The sequence below is a fragment of the Xiphophorus maculatus genome, chromosome 22, assembly GCF_002775205.1.
Source record: "Xiphophorus maculatus strain JP 163 A chromosome 22, X_maculatus-5.0-male, whole genome shotgun sequence".
In the NCBI taxonomy this organism is placed as follows: domain Eukaryota; kingdom Metazoa; phylum Chordata; class Actinopteri; order Cyprinodontiformes; family Poeciliidae; genus Xiphophorus; species Xiphophorus maculatus.
In genome coordinates, this window is record NC_036464.1 from 3,398,022 (window position 1) to 3,418,660 (window position 20,639).

A 20,639-nucleotide genomic window follows, 5' to 3' on the forward strand; every position below is an offset into this window, starting at 1 on the left:
TGTCGCTCCGTTTCCTTCCTAGTCTGGCGTCGCTCCGTTTCCTTTCTAGTCTGATGTCGCTCCGTTTCCTTCCTCCTCTGGCGTCGCTCCGTTTCCTTCCTATTCTGGTGTCGCTCCGTTTCCTTCCTAGTCTGGTGTCGCTCCGTTTCCTTCCTACTCTGATGTCGCTCCGTTTCCTTCCTAGTCTGGCGTCGCTCCGTTTCCTTCCTATTCTGACGTCGCTCCGTTTCCTTTCTAGTCTGATGTCGCTCCGTTTCCTTCCTCCTCTGGCGTCGCTCCGTTTCCTTCCTACTCTGGTGTCGCTCCGTTTCCTTCCTAGTCTGGTGTCGCTCCGTTTCCTTCCTACTCTGGTGTTGCTCCGTTTCCTTCCTATTCTGGTGTCGCTCTGTTTCCTTCCTATTCTGATGTCGCTCCGTTTCCTTCCTAGTCTGGTGTCGCTCCGTTTCCTTCCTACTCTGGTGTCGCTCCGTTTCCTTCCTATTCTGATGTCGCTCCGTTTCCTTCCTAGTCTGGTGTCGCTCCGTTTCCTTCCTACTCTGGTGTCGCTCCGTTTCCTTCCTACTCTGATGTCGTTCCGTTTCCTTCCTAGTCTGGTGTCGCTCCGTTTCCTTCCTCCTCTGGCGTCACTCTGTTTCCTTCCTATTGTGGCGTCGCTCCGTTTCCTTCCTACTCTGGCGTCGCTCTGTTTCCTTCCTATTGTGGTGTCGCTCCGTTTCCTTCCTATTGTGGTGTCGCTCCGTTTCCTTTCTAGTCTGGCGTCGCTCCGTTTCCTTCCTACTCTGGCGTCGCTCTGTTTCCTTCCTACTCTGGCGTCGCTCTGTTTCCTTCCTATTGTGGTGTCGCTCCGTTTCCTTTCTAGTGTGGCGTCGCTCCGTTTCCTTCCTACTCTGGCGTCGCTCCGTTTCCTTCCTACTCTGGTGTCGCTCTGTTTCCTTCCTACTCTGGTGTTGCTCCGTTTCCTTCCTACTCTGGTGTTGCTCCGTTTCCTTCCTCCTCTGGCGTCGCTCTGTTTCCTTCCTACTCTGGTGTCGGTCCGTTTCCTTCCTACTCTGGCGTCGCTCTGTTTCCTTCCTATTGTGGTGTCGCTCCGTTTCCTTTCTAGTCTGATGTCGCTCTGTTTCCTTCCTATTGTGGCGTCGCTCCGTTTCCTTTCTAGTCTGGCGTCGCTCCGTTTCCTTTCTAGTCTGGCGTCGCTCTGTTTCCTTCCTATTGTGGCGTCGCTCCGTTTCCTTTCTAGTCTGGCGTCGCTCCGTTTCCTTTCTAGTCTGGCGTCGCTCCGTTTCCTTCCTACTCTGGCGTCGCTCTGTTTCCTTCCTACTCTGGTGTCGCTCCGTTTCCTTTCTAGACTGATGTCGCTCCGTTTCCTTCCTCCTCTGGCGTCGCTCCGTCTCCTTCCTACTCTGGTGTCACTCCGTTTCCTTCATACTCTGGTGTCGCTCCGTTTCCTTCCTACTCTGGTGTTGCTCCGTTTCCTTCCTACTCTGGCGTCGCTCCGTTTCCTTCCTACTCTGGCGTCGCTCCGTTTCCTTCCTACTCTGGCGTCACTCCGTTTCCTTCCTATTCTGGCGTCGCTCCGTTTCCTTTCTAGTCTGGCGTCGCTCCGTTTCCTTCCTACTCTGGTGTCGCTCCGTTTCCTTCCTACTCTGGCGTCGCTCCGTTTCCTTCCTACTCTGGTGTCGCTCCGTTTCCTTCCTACTCTGGCGTCGCTCCGTTTCCTTCCTACTCTGGTGTCGCTCCGTTTCCTTTCTAGTCTGATGTCGCTCCGTTTCCTTCCTACTCTGGCGTCGCTCCGTTTCCTTCCTAGTCTGATGTCGCTCCGTTTCCTTCCTACTCTGGCGTCGCTCCGTTTCCTTCCTACTCTGGCGTCACTCCGTTTCCTTCCTATTCTGGTGTCGCTCCGTTTCCTTTCTAGTCTGGCGTCGCTCCGTTTCCTTCCTACTCTGGTGTCGCTCCGTTTCCTTCCTACTCTGGCGTCGCTCCGTTTCCTTCCTACTCTGGTGTCGCTCCGTTTCCTTTCTAGTCTGATGTCGCTCCGTTTCCTTCCTACTCTGGCGTCGCTCTGTTTCCTTCCTACTCTGGCGTCGCTCTGTTTCCTTCCTAGTCTGGCGTCGCTCCGTTTCCTTTCTAGTCTGGCGTCGCTCTGTTTCCTTCCTACTCTGGCGTCGCTCTGTTTCCTTCCTATTGTGGAGTTGCTCCGTTTCCTTCCTACTCTGGCGTCGCTCTGTTTCCTTCCTATTGTGGAGTTGCTCCGTTTCCTTCCTACTCTGATGTCGCTCCGTTTCCTTTCTAGTCTGGCGTCGCTCCGTTTCCTTCCTAGTCTGGCGTCGCTCCGTTCCCTTCCTATTCTGGTGTCGCTCCGTTTCCTTCCTACTCTGGTGTCGCTCCGTTTCCTTCCTAGTCTGGCGTCGCTCCGTTTCCTTTCTAGTCTGATGTCGCTCCGTTTCCTTCCTCCTCTGGCGTCGCTCCGTTTCCTTCCTATTCTGGTGTCGCTCCGTTTCCTTCCTAGTCTGGTGTCGCTCCGTTTCCTTCCTACTCTGATGTCGCTCCGTTTCCTTCCTAGTCTGGCGTCGCTCCGTTTCCTTCCTATTCTGACGTCGCTCCGTTTCCTTTCTAGTCTGATGTCGCTCCGTTTCCTTCCTCCTCTGGCGTCGCTCCGTTTCCTTCCTACTCTGGTGTCGCTCCGTTTCCTTCCTAGTCTGGTGTCGCTCCGTTTCCTTCCTACTCTGGTGTTGCTCTGTTTCCTTCCTACTCTGGTGTTGCTCTGTTTCCTTCCTATTCTGGTGTCGCTCTGTTTCCTTCCTATTCTGATGTCGCTCCGTTTCCTTCCTAGTCTGGTGTCGCTCCGTTTCCTTCCTACTCTGGTGTCGCTCCGTTTCCTTCCTATTCTGATGTCGCTCCGTTTCCTTCCTAGTCTGGCGTCGCTCCGTTTCCTTCCTATTCTGATGTCGCTCCGTTTCCTTCCTATTCTGGTGTCGCTCCGTTTCCTTCCTATTCTGATGTCGCTCCGTTTCCTTCCTATTCTGGTGTCGCTCCGTTTCCTTCCTATTCTGGTGTCGCTCCGTTTCCTTCCTATTCTGGTGTCGCTCCGTTTCCTTTATTCTCTTTTCTACTTCAGAAAGTTTCCAAAGTGTTTTCGGATATTTATTTCACAGCTTTCATGTCAGATTTCAACGTTTCAATTTCTATAAATATGAAGTCAACTGACTTCTTCAGAGCATCGATGCTAACGGTGTTACGTTTGACCATATTTTCTAACTTATCAGAGCGATCATTGATTATCTTAGCAATATTATCTTGCAACTGACAGCAGGGCCGGCCCCAGCCTCCATGGGTCCCTGAGACAAATGTGGTTTTGGGGCCCTCTGGTTCTGCTAACAATGTGGACCGGCTGCAATCAGCAGTCTGATCATTAGGTCATTCACACACCTGCCATAAACTTATTGCATCTCTAGCAGTGGTTTACATTATAAACATGTATAATAGATACATTTATTGGCCAACTGATTTATCAACCAGTTGATTTCTGGGAGCCGATTTCCTTCATTTTGGGGCGTCGTTATCGGCTGATTCTTACATGTGAAGCTGATCTGATCTTCATCAGCAAAGGTTTATAAATCATCTCTGTCCTCTTCTGCTCTGCAGTGAGACGTTTGACTGACAGACCGGCCCACCAGGTCTGAACGTTTACAGCTAACAATATTCACCCCATTGTTACCAACTCAGTGACTTTCTTGCTACATTTAGCGACATTTAAAAATTCATTTCAGCCAAAATCTAAATCAGCAGGTCAGGCTTTTAAAGATCGGTAACCAGGGATCGTCCAGAAAACTGCAATCGGTGCAGCTCTACACATATTCATGACATTCTTTGATTAAATTAATTTCTCTTAAGCGTTACTCCAAGAGCTAAAATGTAATTTACACCAGGTGAGACTTTCTCCCCTGAGAATGTGGACCGGTACCGGTACCGGACTGATTCTGAGCCTTCAAATGATTTTAACAGAAGTTTCTCATAACTTAGAAGTTGATGTAAAAATAATGTTTTAGCCACTAAATGATTTTGCTCAGCAGCAAACAACATAGAGCAGCTCATCATGTAGCAGCTTGTAGCCTGACGGAAAAACATTTAGCTAACAATGTCAAACATTGACAAGTTTTAATTATTCTTATTAAAGACGGTTTGAAGCCAAAATAGCTCAGAAATATCCAGAGCCACCATGAGAATCAACTCATTTAAAGTTTAAACTCTAGCATAAATGTTTACTGCTGAACTGGACCGGTCCAGGTCGCTATCAAGCTAATGTTCTGTTAGCAGCTTTACTAATCTTTACATTACATTACATTAGCAAGGCTCATTAAAACCTTTATCTTGGCTTTTTCTATTCTTCCTCTTTCTTTTCTCCCTCCCTGAAGGATCAGTCCTTTTCTGAGACATACTGTAGTTTAACCAACTTAACTTCTGACCGGAGCTTTGGACCTTTGGATGTTCTGCTCGGCAGCTCGGTACCGGCGAAGCGTGCGGTACCTGCCGCGGCCACCAGGGGGCCCCAAGAGCAATTTATGTTTTTTCTTTTATCCATAAAATGATTTCTACATTCATTATCAAATATATATTATTGTATAAACAAATAAATTCATAGTGAAATGGTGTGTTTTTTATATTATAATGACAGAAATTATTACAATAAATAAATAAATAATCAGCTCCACTGAGGGGACCTAACATTTATTGTGTGTTTTGTCCTCCGTCTGACTTTGGGTCACTTCCTGAATACTCACATTTCATGTGGCTGTTAATCTAAAGTATCTGAGAGCCGATCCTGTTTGATGTGATCATTCTGCAGTGAATCCAGTGAATCTTCAGTCTGCAGTGGTTTATGCGGGTTTGTCCGCCTGAAGTGGTTTTTAAATTCGGGTTGAACATTAACGGATTGACAACGAATGGATAAAGTTAACGAGAAACTCTCTAACAATAAATATAAATTAACTTTATTCTGGTTGTTTATTACTCTTCGGCTTGACGGAGTCATAACACCAAGAACACAAGAACCTTCTCGGGTAATTGAGTATTGAGAAACGGCCCTGTTGTACTGGACCTGTGGTGTCACCATGGTAACCGCTTCTGGGTCAGGCCGCTGCAATGGCTCTCAGCGGCCAGCAGGGGGAGCCGTCTGTCCCGCTGAGAAATGAACCAACTTCGCAAACAGGAAGCAGCTGCAGAAAGGGGAAATTCCACAATAAAAGCAAAGCGCATCCCAGGCTCCTCCTCTTCCCCAGGTGTACTTGGGTGAGAGGGGCAACAGCTGAGCCGCCTGCTGACAGGAAGCTCCGAGTCAGACGGAAGGCCCTGCTGCTGTGGCTGGGAGACCCCAGTGATCCTCTGATGATATCATCACATGGTTTATCAGCAGCGTCCTGCTGGTGGGCGTGGCCAGAGCAGCCGCTAAACAGGAAGTTTATCAGTAGCAGGGTGGAGCCGGGCCAGAACCTGAACCGGGCCTCCAGAACCTCCAGAGCTCATCATGGTTGGTGCTCATGAGGACCTTCAAGAGTTCTGGTTTCATTCTGATCATCCAGAACCGGGTCACACAGCAGAACCATCTGGATACATTACAGGTCCAATTCATGTCCAGAACTCTGAAACAGAAACAGGTCCAGTTGATCTGCTGGCTGGTTTTATGTGGAAGGAAACCCAGATGGTTCTGTCTGACCCACAGCACCAGGAAGGGTTAGGAACCAACCAATCAGAAGTCTTATGGCCTTCCTCTCATCCAATCAGATTTGACATGCAGGATGCTAATTGGCTGCCCTTCATAATGACGTCACACACACAGTGATGATGTCAGCATTTTTTATTACTGCAGAAAATAAATGACATCAAACAGTAAAAAGCACCAATCAGTGCTGCGTGACTCACTGAGCATGCTGGGAAACTGAGTTCCTCCCAGCAGCTGTGAGGTCAGCAGAGAAAACGATAAAAGATTCAAATTAAACCTAAAAGTAAAGTCCGCCCCCTGCACTGGCTACAAGCTCAAACATTCAGCGATTGGCTACAGTGACTGATGACATCACTGATCAATATCAAGTAAAGTGGCAAGTTTCAGCTCCGGTTCAGTCTGCTGATTGGACGAGGGCGGTGATGTCACAGGAAGAAGGCGGTCATGTGATCGATGGCGTTGTGCGCTCATCATCAGCGATAAAGTGACTTCCAGAAGAGAAAGAAGAAGAAGAAATATCCTCTTCATTACCATGAGGTCACATCTGGAGGCAAACAGGAAGTGGCTGTTAGAGACGAGCCAATCAGGCGCTCCGATCAGCAGCAGGTAACTCACCTGGACAGCAGCGCTGTGCAGCCAGTTTTCTTTGTCTCCACCCATCTTCATGCAGGAGAAAAGCTCACAGACGGCAGGAAGAGCCAGACGCTCCTGGACAGGAAACAGGAAGTACAATTCACCAGGCTGGACGAAACTGGTTTCAAACCAGTCTAAACCAGTGTGAGCTGGTCTATCCTACCTGAGCCTGGCTCCTCTTCTTCAGCAGCCACTTGTCCTCCTCCTCCTGCTCCTCGGCCGCGCCTCCTGCTGCTCCTCTGGAGGCCGATCCTGGCAGCACCCACAGGTCGGCCTGGAGGGGGCGCTGGAACGGGGAGCAGGTCTGGTTCTGGGAGGCGTGGCTCCTCCTCAGGTTCTCCTTACCCTCGGCTGCTCCTGGGTGGAGCCAGGCCTCCAGGATGGCCTGAACCTGCAGCAGAGAAGCGTTAACGCCTCCATCCACGGCCGACAGCAGCTCTCACCTGATTGGCTGATACCTTCTGCTCCTGCTGCCTGTGGAAGCCCGTAGGCGGGGCGTTCTTGACAGCAGGTGTGGCGATGGGCGGGGCGTTTTTGTCCACAGGTACGCCGTTCTTGTCCCGGCCCTCCTGCTGTAGCAGCCAGCGGCTCAGCGCCTCCTTCCCACAGTTCTCCTCGCAGACGCAGTCGCCGTAGGAGGAGCACGTCTCGTTGGCCCTGCAGGTCTGCCTCAGTGGCGCCACCTGCTGCAGCCAGAGCTCCAGGTTGGGGGCGGGGCCAGAGCCGGGGCTGGGCGGAGCCTTCAGGCACCGCAGCTGGCCCAGGTTCTCGATCTCCATAGTGTGGCCAGTCTGGCGGCAGGAGGAGCAGTCGGCGGCGCCGCGGCCGGCCAGCCAGTCGCCGGAGGCCCAGTCCTCCTGGAAGGGCCTCAGCACGCGCCGCCATTGCTCGCCGTCACTCTTTGCCATGGCAACGGTGGGCGGGGTCACCAGCCAGTCGCTCAGCTCCTCCTCGCTCAACTCCGACTCATCGATCTTCTCAATAGAGAAGGAGGAGCTGCAGCTGCTGCTGGCCCGCTCCCTACCCCCTTGGTCCTGGTCCTGGTTCTGGTCATTCAGGAGCCATGCCTCCAGGTCCCTTAGCTGGCCCCAGGCCTTCAGGAAGTCCATGGAGGCCGGGATGGGACAAGAAGTCTGCCAAACAAGAACCAGACTGGGTCAGGCTCCACCCAACAGAACCAACAGAAACCAAAGTACAGGTTTTTATAGACCAGGAGTCTGCTGATTGGTGGTCCACTAGAACCACCAGGTTCTGCTCACCTTGGTTTCCTTCTGCTTCAGCAGCCAATCCTGAGGGTTCTTACTGGCCTGGTAACCAATCAGAGAGCTGCTGCTAACTGGACGTTTCCCCAGTAGCCAATCACCCAGAGCCGCCGCCTCCAGCTGCTGCAAACAGAACCAGAACCAGTCAGACCAGAACCAGGACCAGAACCAGTCAGTTATGACCCAAACTCACCTGCTGTCTGGCTCCAAGTGAGCAGCTCTGTACCTGGGTTCTCTGAGGGGCGGGGCTCCGAGAGGCCACGCCCTCCTCCGCCTGCGCACCAGAACAAGCCGGATCAGAACCAGAACTCGTCCACAGATCACATGACAGACCGTCGTGTTACCTGGGCGGCGATGCTGCCGAACGAGGTGATGGCCTGTCTCAGGGAGCGGGAGTCGGCATGGAAACGCATTTCAGGGGTTTCCTCAGGGGCCAAGCTCAGAGAGGCCAACCTGCACAGCCAGGAGGAGAAAACAAGCGCACCTCCGTTCATCAGAGGAACAGAGGACAATCAGGCGGCTGTGTGTGTGTGTGTGTGTGTGTGTGTGTTTGTGTTCCTACTTCTCCATGCAGCTGGTCAGCTGGTTGCTCAGGTCGTTGTTGTTGTTGGAGTTCTGCAGCTGATGGGCGATGACCTCAAACTGACCTCTGAGCTGCAGGACCAGAGCCACAGGGTAAGAACCAGGTCCAGTGTGTGTGTGTGTGTGTGTGTGTGTGTGTGTGTGTTACCCGGTGCAGCTGGTGCAGCTGGTGTTGCAGCGTCTCTGTCTTGAGGCTCTCCAGCAGCTCTATCTGTCCCAGCAGCCAGACCTCCCTGCAGCGCAGCGCCTCCTGCTGGCGGCTCATGCAGCTCTGCAGCTCCGACCGCACCTGGGTGGAGAGCAGGTGAAGCAGACGCAGGTGAAGCTCCAGCTATCGATTGGCTGACCTCACTGTAACCGGGGCGACTGCTCTGCCAGGTGCTAGCAAAACCGTTACCGTGGAAACAGTAGCAGAGCGCCAGGAGAGAACTGAGAGCATAAAGAACCGGGTCGGTCCACAGAACAGAACCTGGCTCCTCCGATCAGAACCCAGAACCAGCCAGCAGAACCTCTGACGGGTCAGACGGGTCCAACAGCTGGAGCTGAGCTTCTGTGAGGAGACGGTTATAGTCAGGCTGACCCCGCCCTGACCCCGCCCTCTCTCCACTTTTAGCAGTTGACTCAGCCAGAGGATCATGGAGGTTCTGGTTCTGGTTGGACCACAAACCCGACCATACTGAGTCAGCGCTGAGGAAGATGAAGAAGAGTGAGTGTGGCTGGAGAACAGAACCAGAAGCAGGAGCTGACCCGGTCCAGAACCAATTGTGTTCCCTTCTCCAGCCACCAGCCAGCCGGGTGGTTCTAGTGCCGGAAGAAAAACAGCGAGTGACTGAGGGTCACTGAGCGTAACACAAACCCTGTAAATTCTAGACACTAACAGGAACCATAGAATCGCACAAAAATCCGTGAGGGCCGGCGGCGTCCCAGGGCCAGATTCAGTGAAAGAGGTGGGGAGTCTGGTGCCAGAAGCCCATTAAAATGCTGTTTACATCGTTTTAAACTGTGTGACTGTTTAAAACGTCACACAGTGGGAATAAAAATAGCAACAGGTATTTTGTTCCATATAACACAGTAGGAGTGTAACAGGTAAACCTTTTATGGATGCAAACTCCACTAAAAACCCACCTGTTTAGGATTGTATTTGAAACGTAATCAATTACAAATTTATTGATGGAACCTGACTTAATGTGGTGTTTTGATTATTGATTCTATATTGCTTTGTGTTTCTGTGTTTGATGTACGGTGGCCGACAGGTGCAAATGCGCAGCAAAAGAGAAAACATGCAAACAAAAAAAAAAACACGCGCACAAATTAAATGCGGCAAGCATTCTTTGACTCCCCCTAGTGGTCTGGAGCACTTCCGTTTTCAACACTTTTTGTTTGCTGCATTTAATTTGCTTTTTGCTTGCCGCATTTAATTTGTGCGCGTGTTTTTTTTTTGTTTGCATGTTTCTCTTTTGCTGCGCATTTGCACCTGTCGGCCACCGTATTGATGTGATGTAAAGCACTTTGAAATGCCTTGCTGCTGAAATGTGCTATACAAATAAAATTTGATTGATTGATTGATTCTTGCCGGTTCTCAGAACCGGTTCTGGCAGCTGATTGGACCAGAGCTGGGTGGGGGGCTGAAAGTTTTCTCATGATATTGAGATCAAAGTCATGATTAGAACCTTTATCAGGACCCTGCAGCAATGAGTCAGGTTCTGAGAGGTTCTGCTGGGCTCAGAACCAGGTCAGGTGGACACTGACCTCTCTGGTGTTGTCCCTCAGCTGCTGCTCGGCCTTCAGAACCGACCCGATGGCGTCCTCCAGCTGGTCCTGGGCCTCCTGGCACAGCTTCATGCTGCTCACTGCTGCCCCCGCTGGAGACATCCTGAACAGCAGCAGAGGACAGTCATGATGCGGCTCTGGTAAATATGACTGGCTTTGTTATATTAGTATTAAACATGGTGAACTTTATTTCACATGGAAACACTGGATCAGGTCAGGCGGCTCAGTGAGCTGCAGGTTCCTGTCGGGTCTACAGAAAATCTCTTTATGTGCAACATGTTGGGTAAATCTACCTTTATTACGGTAAAAGGTAGGGGTTGAGCAACTTCGTATTTTTTAAGGTTGACTAGAATATGATAAAAGTCGAGTCAAAGTTGAGGTGACGTAATAGTGACGTAAGGGCAAAACGCTTCACAGGAACTTGGAGGCTTTATCAGTTAATTCATGGCAAATACTGATAAAAACCTGCTTTCACTGAGTCTATTACGCAGAATTAGAAGAACCAGAAACAGATCATTCTTCCTGAGCGGCGGAGAAAAGTCCGACAAGTTGCACAATGTCGGGTCTGACTTTTTCTTTCAAACACCGGCTGATGCTGATGATCTCTGGATAGCTGCACATTTAGAAGTTAAATTATCTCACTGACCACAGCAGAACATCACAACCCAACTAATGATGACCGGATCCCGTTTGGTTACAGTTGAATCCAGCAGGACGCTCCGCTGATCAGCAGCGCATCTCGGAACCGACATGCAGGCGGCGGCAGAGATCGCCTCCATCAGGCCCTCAGAGTGAAGCTTGGACTTGGTGTCCAGATGTTGGGCAGTATTTTTATAAGAGCGTAAAGCTGCCAGGTTAGAAGCTTCAATAGCAGAGAGACGCTGATCAGCTGGAAGGATAAAAAAGCCCGGCATCATGACGCCTTGTCCCACATTACTCCTGTAGTCTTTTATTACATTTTTTCGACACTAGTTTATTTGACAGCAATTCCACAGGAAGGGGACAGAGAGGAGAGAAGCCTGGACCCAGCGAACCGAGGACAGGAGTCAGACTCCAGATACCTGGTCTACAGTCTCTATATGCGGGGCGCCGCCGCGCTAACCACTGCGCCGCCGCGCAATACCTCTATTCCGGTAGCTTTTGGTGGAAATTTTCAGTTTCTCTTTGGTAAATTATTTACATTTTTATACAGTTGGAGCTTTCTGACAAACTCATTAGTTCACTTTCTTTCATTTTCTTGGAAAACTCAGTTTCGTCACTGATTGCGACTCGTTGACTGGACCAGTAAAACGTCATTGCAGAGTAAAGAATCGACTAGTGGACTAGTTGGTGCAGCCCCTAGAAAAGGTGTATTTATCACAGTAGTCACTGTCGTTACCTGGAACTGGTTCCCGATTGGAAGGTCAGCCTGTCGTCATGGTTACCAGTCAGCCATGATGTTTCAGGTTCATGTTTAAGTTTTATAACATTTCTGTTTCTGTGTTTTATTGTTATTAAATTGTGTAATGTTGATAAAGACATCTGGGGCCGTCCAAAAGGACCGATCCGGACCAGAACAGAACCAGAACTGGACCTGAAAGCACCAAGACCTGAATCTAACCTCTCTCTGAGATGCTGTCTTCCACCCTGGCCCGGTTCTGATCTGCTCTCCCACCTGGCCGGGTTTGGGTCATGCTGTGGTTGTGGGAGGAAGCGGGTCAGCGCTGTGGCCCGGTTCTGGAACAAAGCCCCCCCTCTGACTCAGCTGTTTGTGAGCATGGCTCCATTATGCTGCGGGTCACAACGGGTCAGAACCACAACCCAAAGGGGATTACATCAGTCATCCCACTGAACCACCAGAACCACGTCTGGACTGGACCCTGTGGTACCAGAGTGGGCGGGGCCTATCAGCAGCCAGCCTGGATCAGCTGGAGGCTGTTTCTGATAAACACTCTGCAGCTGGCTGACCTCTGACCCCAGGGCTGCTCTTTTGCTATGGAGACCAGGGTTTAAATGGAGTAGGTGGTCTGGTTTCAGCCAATCAGAGGCAGGACACTGAAGGAGGTCACAGAAGTTCTGCTGACCGATAGAATCAGAAAAAACGGGTTCAGAACCGATCACTGATCAATAACCAATGCTGCTGCAGCTGCCACCTCACCTGACCTCTGACCTCTCTGAGGAACTTCAACCTGGAACCAAGAATCACAGACGTGTCAGCAGGAAGAAAAGCTGAACCGGCAGAACTCCTGGTTCTGGAGGAAACGTCCAGATACCAGAGAGAGAGAACACACACACACACACACACACACACACACACACCTGAGGACACCAGGCAGCTTCAGAACAGAACAGGAACTTCCTTTACTTTGGGGAAGATCAGCCCGTCAGCAGCGGGTCAAAGGTCAGCAGCAGCCTGAATATTCAGGTAAACATAAAAACAACAAGATGGCCCATCACCTGACGGTGTCATCTTGCTCCTCTGGGTCCAAAACACCTTCAGCCCTCATTAGCCTCCAGAACCACACAGAACCATTTGAAACAGTACCAGCTGGTCTCTAGATCCACCAGAAACTAGCAGACGTGACCAAACTTAACATGTTCGCACTGATCCTGGTTCTGAACTGTTCTTCATGGTAACAATCTGAAGCTCGAAATTGAAAACGGAAGGAAGAAAACAACCGTTCGGCCAAACTGTTCTAAATTCATCCGGTTCGGCCTGAATTCTTCCTCCGACCGGAACCGGGTCACTCTGCTTTCACCGCAGATCTTTAATCTGAGCAGAAATGTTCTGGAAACAACCAGGATTAAACTCTTACCTATTTTTCCTTCTCAGACAAAAACAGCTCCGCTTCGCACGGAACGCTTCTGTTCTCGCGATATCCTGCGCTAAACGCTCTCACACACCGAGAGCTCAAAGGAACGCCATTACTGTCTGTACAGCAGCACGTAGGCTCCACAAACAGTGAGAGGGAGGGCGGAACCAGCTGGGAACAGCCACACAGAAAACAGGTGAGCAAACCAGCAGGTTGCGCTGCGGTCGAGGAGCAGCCAATGAGCGGCGGCGGGAGGTAGTATCACCCGGTGAGCTGTAGGCTGGGGGACGCGCTGTAACTCTGGAACAGCCGGTGTTCAGGCAGTGAACAGCAGCGGGGGGAGGACTCAAAGCCCCTAGAACAGCCGGAGATTGACGGCTCGTGACAGACCGAGAGTTCCCTGGAAGAAGGCGGTGAAAGCAGGTCAGTGAGAGGCCGGAACATTAAGTGGTTCCCTCTACTGACCGCCATGTTGTCTCCTGCCCTCTGTCACACCAAGATAAAACCTGCTAGCCTGTCATGAACAACCACTCTGATGATATACTGTGTTCATGTTGATGTTAACAGCTCTTAGGAGCCTGGAGAAGCTCATCTGCCAGCATTTGGCTACTGTCTACACTACAATCAGTGCCGAATATTCAATTAAACTTTATTCACATTAAATATGATTAAAATGCGACAGACCGGAGGGGAAAAACCTGATTAGTGAACCTGTTAAAAGAAAAACTGCATATTTTCAAAGCAGATCTTGTTCAGGCCGGGCCACGCGTCTCCACCGCGAAACTAACATAAACACTGAGCTGAAGTTCCGCCCGAAAAGCTCTAATCAGTCAGAAAACATTTATGAAACACCATAAACTCCCACGGTTTCGTGACGCGGCTAGTAGCTGCCCTCCGGGGCTAAACATAGCCGCTCTGGAGATTCACTCACCGCGTGGCTTTGCTCTGCAGTCTGGACTTGGAGGTCATAAATGATCCGAACCGGTTCGGTGTCACTGCAGCCCAAAAAACGGTCGGTGAGCGCCTCTACAGAACCCCGGCTGCTGACCCAAAGTCACTGCGTCACGGAAAGACAGCAACCAAATGTCGCGATAACTGGACTGAAACTCTCGTTAGTGGGAGACGGAGTGAAGCTGCCCCCTGCTGGTACAAAAGGAGAACCAGAACTATCACTTTCTGTAAGCTTCACTCTGGACTTTCTGTTCCTCCAGTCCTTGATTTTCATCTGAAACCAGAACTCTGGTCCACTGAGCCTCAGTCCAGTTCTGGTTCTGATCTGATTCTGACTGTGGAGATGATGATGACGATAAGATGGATTCTTTATTAAATCAAAAAGCCCTGACCAGCTCTGACCACCGTCTTCATCAGAATGTCTTGAGAACATAGAGAGTCTTCAGATTCGCTGTAACACAGACTGCTACAGCAGATCCTTCATTTCCCTTTGGGATCAATAACGTATTTTTAAATGTAATTTTCTGGTTTTGATTCTAATTTATTTAACTAAAGACAACAAACTGTTATTTCAAACATGTCAGAAGGAAGACGGAAATATTTTATTGTAAATTAGGACTTTTTGAAACTGTTGAGACAGAAAAATGTTTTTTTATTTTTATTTAAACATTTTTTTTTTTTACCCCTCCAGGGGGTATTTTTGTGGGCTCTAGTGTCCCTTATGTGATAGTAGGCTGACAGGAAACGGGGAAGGAGAGGGGGGAAGACATGCGGCAAATGTCGTCGGGTCCGGGAGTCGAACCCGCGACGGCCGCGTCGAGGACTGAAGGCCTCCAAATACGGGTCGCACTATTTCACTTTATTGTGAATATGAAGCTAATGGCTTCTAAATGCAGCTTCTGATTCAGTAAATGGCTAAAGGGTGGACATTAGAGATAATAAATGCAATAACAGGTTTTTGAATCAGTATCTATAAATATTATGCACCCAAGAAGAACAAAAAGCACAGTTCTCTTACAAAATGTTAAGAAATCTATGATAGTCAAAATTAGGACAAATTATTTGAAATTCCTAATTCCTCCTAAATATAAAGAATTACATTTTAAAATAATAAATAACGTTTATCCTTCAAATGAGTTCTTAAGAGAGAGATTTAAGTTTAATGTTGAGAATTGTGGTTTTTGTAAAACTCAATTGGAAACAACTAAACATTTGTTTTACGAATGTAAAGAAATATTAAACTTATGGGATCAACTTTGAAACTTTCTGTCTTCTAAAACAATAAATGTGGATTTTATTTCCTTACAAACCATTAAATTTGGTTTATCTATCAAAGAAAAAATATTTTAATTTTTAGTCAATGTTCTAATGATTATAACCAAATATTATATCCATAAATGTCGCTACGCAAAATGCTGCCTCTCATTCTCTGCTCTAAAAAATGATCTTTTTTTTAAAAATGTCTGAGAAAGATGCAGAATTTAAACGCAATTAAATAGTTTGAGTTAATGGAGGATTTTCAGTTAGTAGTCCCCTCTGATTAATTTTATCAGATATTTTATTATTATTTTATTTTATTTATTCATTATTTTAATACTTTGTTTTAACTTTGCATCTAATTGTTTTAGTCAAAAACAGGAGTTGTGATATTATTTTGTTTTTGTAATGTCTGTTATTGACGTGTTGTTTGAGATTGTTATTGTTATTCTTCTATATTCCATTTTTAAAAATGGCTACAGGGCTAGTTCACCCAATTGTTCACAACCTTCAATCTGCTCTGGTTTAACACATCTTATCAAATGTGCTTTTTTCATCTTGCTACAGAAAATGAACTCACTAAACGTATCTTTCTCTCTCTGTCTGTCTTTTTCTGTCTCACACACACAGACACACACAAGTTTGTTTTTCTAGACCTATTATTACTTTATTAAATCAATCCTCCAGCTGCTGCTGGCATTTTCACTAAAGATGAAAGGAAGGAAGATGGAGCACATCAGCCCAGTTCTAAAGTCCCTCCACTGGCTCCATGTAGCTCAGAGAATAGACTTTAAGATACTGCGGTTGGTTTATAGATCACTGAATGGCTTAGCGCCACAATACATTAAAGATCTGCTGTTGCTGTATCAACCTTCCAGTTCACTCAGGTCTCTGGTTCTAATCTTCGGAATCTTGAACAAACTTCCAGAAAACTGCAAAACAGCTGAAACACTGAGTTCCTTTAATCAAGACTAAAAACCCATTTGTTTAGAGTTGGCCTTAATTAATAAAAACTGGAACACAGGTAAGATGTGATGTAATTTTTATTTGTTTACTGTGTTATTTTTCATCTTGTCAAACAGATTTAATTGACTCGAAATGTGTTTTACAAGTTGACTTATTGACTTTCCTTATCTGATACAATATTTCTTTGGACCTGTGAGCAAACATGACCAAATTAGAAGTACAAGCTGAGTGTATGTATCTCTGAACTGTTTTGTATGTGATATCTGCTGGCTTTGTCTGACTGCAAACCTTATTTCCTCTGCAGACCTGCATCCAAACCTCTGGGGAGCTGGCCGGGCGGCAAAACCAGAAGCTTCCAGCTTTGGGAACATAAAGGTTTTTAAAGTCGCTGCGGTCTCCACAGTAACAAGCAGTACTAATTTCAAAGCTAGTTGCACAGTCAGCTTTGACCCTTGAATCTGCAGTCAGAGGATGCCCAGCATCACTACCTTATTAAAACAATTTCTCTCTCCCAGTTGGCCTGCTTTGTTGTTTACAGTTTTGTTCTCTCAGAAGTAACCCTGTAACATGGAGGATGAGCCCAAGCCAGCATCCGTGTATTTATGACGCTTGTTCTCCGTAATATGTCTGTCTCGCTCCGTGTGCATGTATTCTTTTGTGTGTGAGCTCTGTCAGAGCTCATGATGAGTCATGGCTCAGTCTGGAGTCTCTGCAACACGGCAGGGAGTTTAGAATATAGAGCAGATCCAGTGTTTCACCAACAGAGAGACGGGGAGACACTCACACACAGGTTTGACAGGATGACTCTGCATTTATTATGTGTGTGCAAATATATGCAGTTGTGCATATCAAGGTTGTGTGGATAAATCATGTTTTTAAAGGAGCAGTATTATATATATATTTTTTTATAATTGTGTTTATTAGGTATTTTTGAACATTTATACAAAAACAGAAAAAGAAAGAACAATAACAAGGCAAAACTTATACAGCACTGATACAAAAAACAAGGCAAAGTCAAAATCGGAGGCATGTACATAAATTACAGCATCATATGAGAAACATAACCAATTTATACATACACGTCATTCGGATTCACATTACTGGTTTTTTAATTTTGGAATTTTGAAGTATTCAAGAATACGTTCCCATCTTTTTTTAAAAGCATTAAATTTCCCATTCATACAATATCTCAATCTTTCTAATACAATAACTTCAGAAAGTAAATTTTTCCATAGTTGGATCGAAGGGGCATCACAACCAACCCATTTAAGCGTTATTGATTTTCTGGCCAACATCAATAGAAATTGCACAATTTCTTTGTGAGTATCCAGATGACTGGGTATGAACCCAAGGAGACACAGGACCGGACTGGGGAGAAATGTTTGTCCTATAGTGGAACTAATTTCTCGACATACTGCTCGCCAGAATGACTCTATAGTTTTACTCTCCCATAAACAGTGAATTCTAGTCCCTGTAATTATTTTACATTTGGGACAATTTGGAGAACTTCCTGGTGTGTACTTGCTATATATATATGGAGATATATATACGTTATGTAAAATATTATATTGCATTTCTTTGTAACGGTTACATACTGAGATTCTAGAAGGCAGAGTCAAAATGTCTTCCCATGCTTCTGAATCAATTGTACTTTTCAGAGTTATGTTCCAGGTTGATCTCAAATTCTCCATATTATCTTTCTTTAGGGCTTGTAATTTAGCATAGAATCTTGACACAAATCTCCCACGTTTATGACAATCGAGAATACTGTTTTCAAGTAAATAATAATCCCCTTGGAACTCAAGCGAGTCCATTTTTGCCTTAACGTAATGCCTTATTTGAAGATATTTATAAAAGTCCCTGGAGACAATGTTATATTGTGTTCTTAAGTCCTCAAATGTCTTGAATTTCCCATTGTTCCATAGATCGTGTATTCTAGTAATGCCAGCCTCTTGCCAAGACCTGAGATCAGGTCCAGCGCCCTCTACTGTCAGATCCGGATTATCTACCAGTGTTGTCAGAGATGAAAAATATTTGTTCTGACCAAACATTTTCCTCAAAATGCCCCATGCCTTAATAGTATTAGTAATTAAAAAATTATCTTTGACCATAAGTGGCAGTTCTCTGTTTTGTTTATTTAACATATTTATAGGGCGACAAGGTTTACAAACACTTTCCTCAATCTCAAGCCATGGATCAGCTTGTTTTTGGGTAGCCCACAGTGAAATAATTCTTGCTTGTATAGCCAGTACATAGTTCTCAACCTTGGGCAGACCCCATCCACCCAAGGTTCTGGGAAGTTGTAAAACCTCCATTTTAATTTTAGGTTTCCTGCCTGCCCAAATAAATTCTGATATTGCTTTATTGATTCCAGCTAAATCTTTAGAGTCAATAAACAAAAACAGCATAGACACTGGATAAATTAACTTAGGGAGAATTATCATCTTAATGAGGTTAACTCTCCCCAAAAAAGATATGGGAGCTTCTTCCATCTCAGCAACTTATCTTTAATATGAATAATGATAGAATTGATGTTTTCAGAGTACAGTTGGTTAGTTCTAGGTGTAATGTGTATTCCTAGATATTTTAATCCTGTAGGAGCCCATCGAAATGGCTTGATGAAAGTTGGTTCTCCCTGGTCAATAGTGTTTAAAGGCATTATTTCTGATTTTCCGTAATTTACCTTGTACCCAGATATCTTACCAAATTTGTTGACACAGTCAATCAGAGCCGGGATAGATTTCACAGGGTCTGTCAAAGTTAACAGTATATCATCAGCGTATAATAATATTTTATACACTTTTTTTCCTATTAATATACCTTTAATATCATTGCTTTGTCTAATTGCAATTGCAAGTGGCTCTATAGCCAAGGAGAAAAGTAGCGGGGAGAGAGGGCTTCCCTGCGCCGTCCCCCTACTCAGTCCAAAAGGTGCAGATAAGAGGCCATTTGTCAACACCGATGCTGTGGGTTTTTATAAAGAATTTTTACCCAATTTATAAAGTTTTCTCCCAGTCCAAATCTTCTCAACACTTCAAACATATACTCCAGTTCGACACGGTCGAAGGCCTTTTCAGCATCCATTGAAACAATGATGCCTGGTATATGTGTCTGGTTAAGGTGTGGAATGATACTGATAAGTCGTCTAGTATTATTTGATGACAGGCGCTCCTTTATAAAGCCAGCTTGGTCTATATTGACTATGCTGGAAACTACATTTTCCAGTCTAGTGGCCAAAATTTTGGATAAAATCTTCATGTCTACACCAAGCAGGCTAATTGGTCGATATGACGAACATTATTCTGGGTCTTTATCTTTTTTTGGGATTACAATAATATTTGCCATATACATGGTATCAGGTAATTTCGATTTTTCAAGTGATGTATTAAAGACTCGTTGTAATAATGAGCTAATTTTGCCTTTTAAGGTTTTAAAAAATTCAACAGGATATCCATCAGCACCTGGACATTTACCAGACTGTAGTGAAGAAATGGCCTTTTCAATTTCTAGAGTTGTTATAGGTCCTGCTAATATGTTTGCCTGTTCTGGTGCCAATTGTGGTACATTTAATTTATCCAGCAGTTCATGTTCTAGTGCACCTTTTTTACTTCGGAACAAAACAATTTTTCATAAAACTGTTTGAAGCATTCATTTATGCGTCTATTATCCATATAACGACGACCGTTTTCGTCCTGAATTGAGGATATAAAGTTTGTGCCAGGGGAATTGTTTACTAGTCTTGTCAAATATTTATTTGGTTTGTTACCGTGTTCGAAGAACTTTTGCTGTGCAAATAATATATCCTTTTCAGCTTTCTTTGTTGTTATATCAGATAGTGAGGCTGTTTTTAGTTCCCCTAGAATTTTATCTGATTTGGATAAAATATATCCCTCTTCCAATTTTTTAATTTTGTTTTCAATTTTATTTTGTTCTGCTAATTGTTCTTTCCTCTTACGACTGGAATATGATATTATTATACCCCGCATATATGCCTTATAAGCATCCCATACTAATCTGGGGTCAGTATTATTATTGTCATTGAGTTGTAAAAAGAAGTCTGTCTGCTCTTCTAGCAATTTAGTAAAGTCTTCATTTAGCAGCAGCAATCTATTCAACCTCCAGGAAGCTGTGCGATCCAGTGGTCTGGGCGGCTGCATGGCCAGCCTAACAGGAGCATGGTCAGAGAGGGAAATAGTTCCCATCTCTGTTTCTTCCACAAAGTGGACCAAATGATTCGACATACACAAATAATCGATGCGTGTCAACGTTGAATGTGGCAACGAGTGAAAAGTAAAACTTTTTATTGAGAGGTTAAAATGCCTCCATGTGTCCATTAAATCCAGTTCCTCTAGGATATTTTTTACAGCCCTAGAGATTTTAGATTGGGTGTTTTGGGGGGGGCACCTGTCCATATGAGGGCATAAGGAGCAATTAAAGTCACCGCCGATAAGTATGTTTGGGCAATCCATCTCAGCAATTTGACTGAGGAGGACAGCAAAGAAATCCTCATCATTTATATTTGGGCCATATACACTGCCAAGCAAAAACCTCTCTCCATATAAAATACCCTTAATCAAGATGATTCTTCCTTCTGAGTCTTTAAATGTGTCTGAAACTGTGAAAGGGAGATTTTTATGTATTAAGATTATGACCCCCCTTTTATTTGTTGAGTATGATGAGAAATAGACTTGTCCTACCCATTCTCTTAAA

General features: G+C 46.0%; 1 protein-coding gene across 2 annotated transcripts; it reads right to left on the minus strand.

Moving 5' to 3' along the window:
• Nucleotides 1–5,833: 5,833 nt before the first annotated feature.
• On the minus strand, nt 5,834–13,834 carry ncoa4 (nuclear receptor coactivator 4). Of its 2 annotated transcripts, none has more exons than XM_023327444.1 (11): nt 13,687–13,834; nt 9,943–10,066; nt 8,342–8,482; nt 8,174–8,265; nt 7,956–8,064; nt 7,805–7,885; nt 7,609–7,734; nt 6,808–7,482; nt 6,513–6,740; nt 6,332–6,424; nt 5,834–6,260 (listed from the first exon to the last, which is right to left on the minus strand). In XM_023327444.1, exons 1-11 carry the CDS (start codon nt 13,722–13,724, stop codon nt 6,255–6,257), a joined length of 1,713 nt encoding a protein of 570 aa, XP_023183212.1. In that variant the 5' UTR covers nt 13,725–13,834; the 3' UTR covers nt 5,834–6,254. The 2 variants fall into 2 exon arrangements, with proteins under 2 accessions (XP_023183212.1, XP_023183213.1); XM_023327445.1 differs by lacking the exon at nt 13,687–13,834 and adding an exon at nt 12,759–12,842.
• Nucleotides 13,835–20,639: the final 6,805 nt, after the last annotated feature.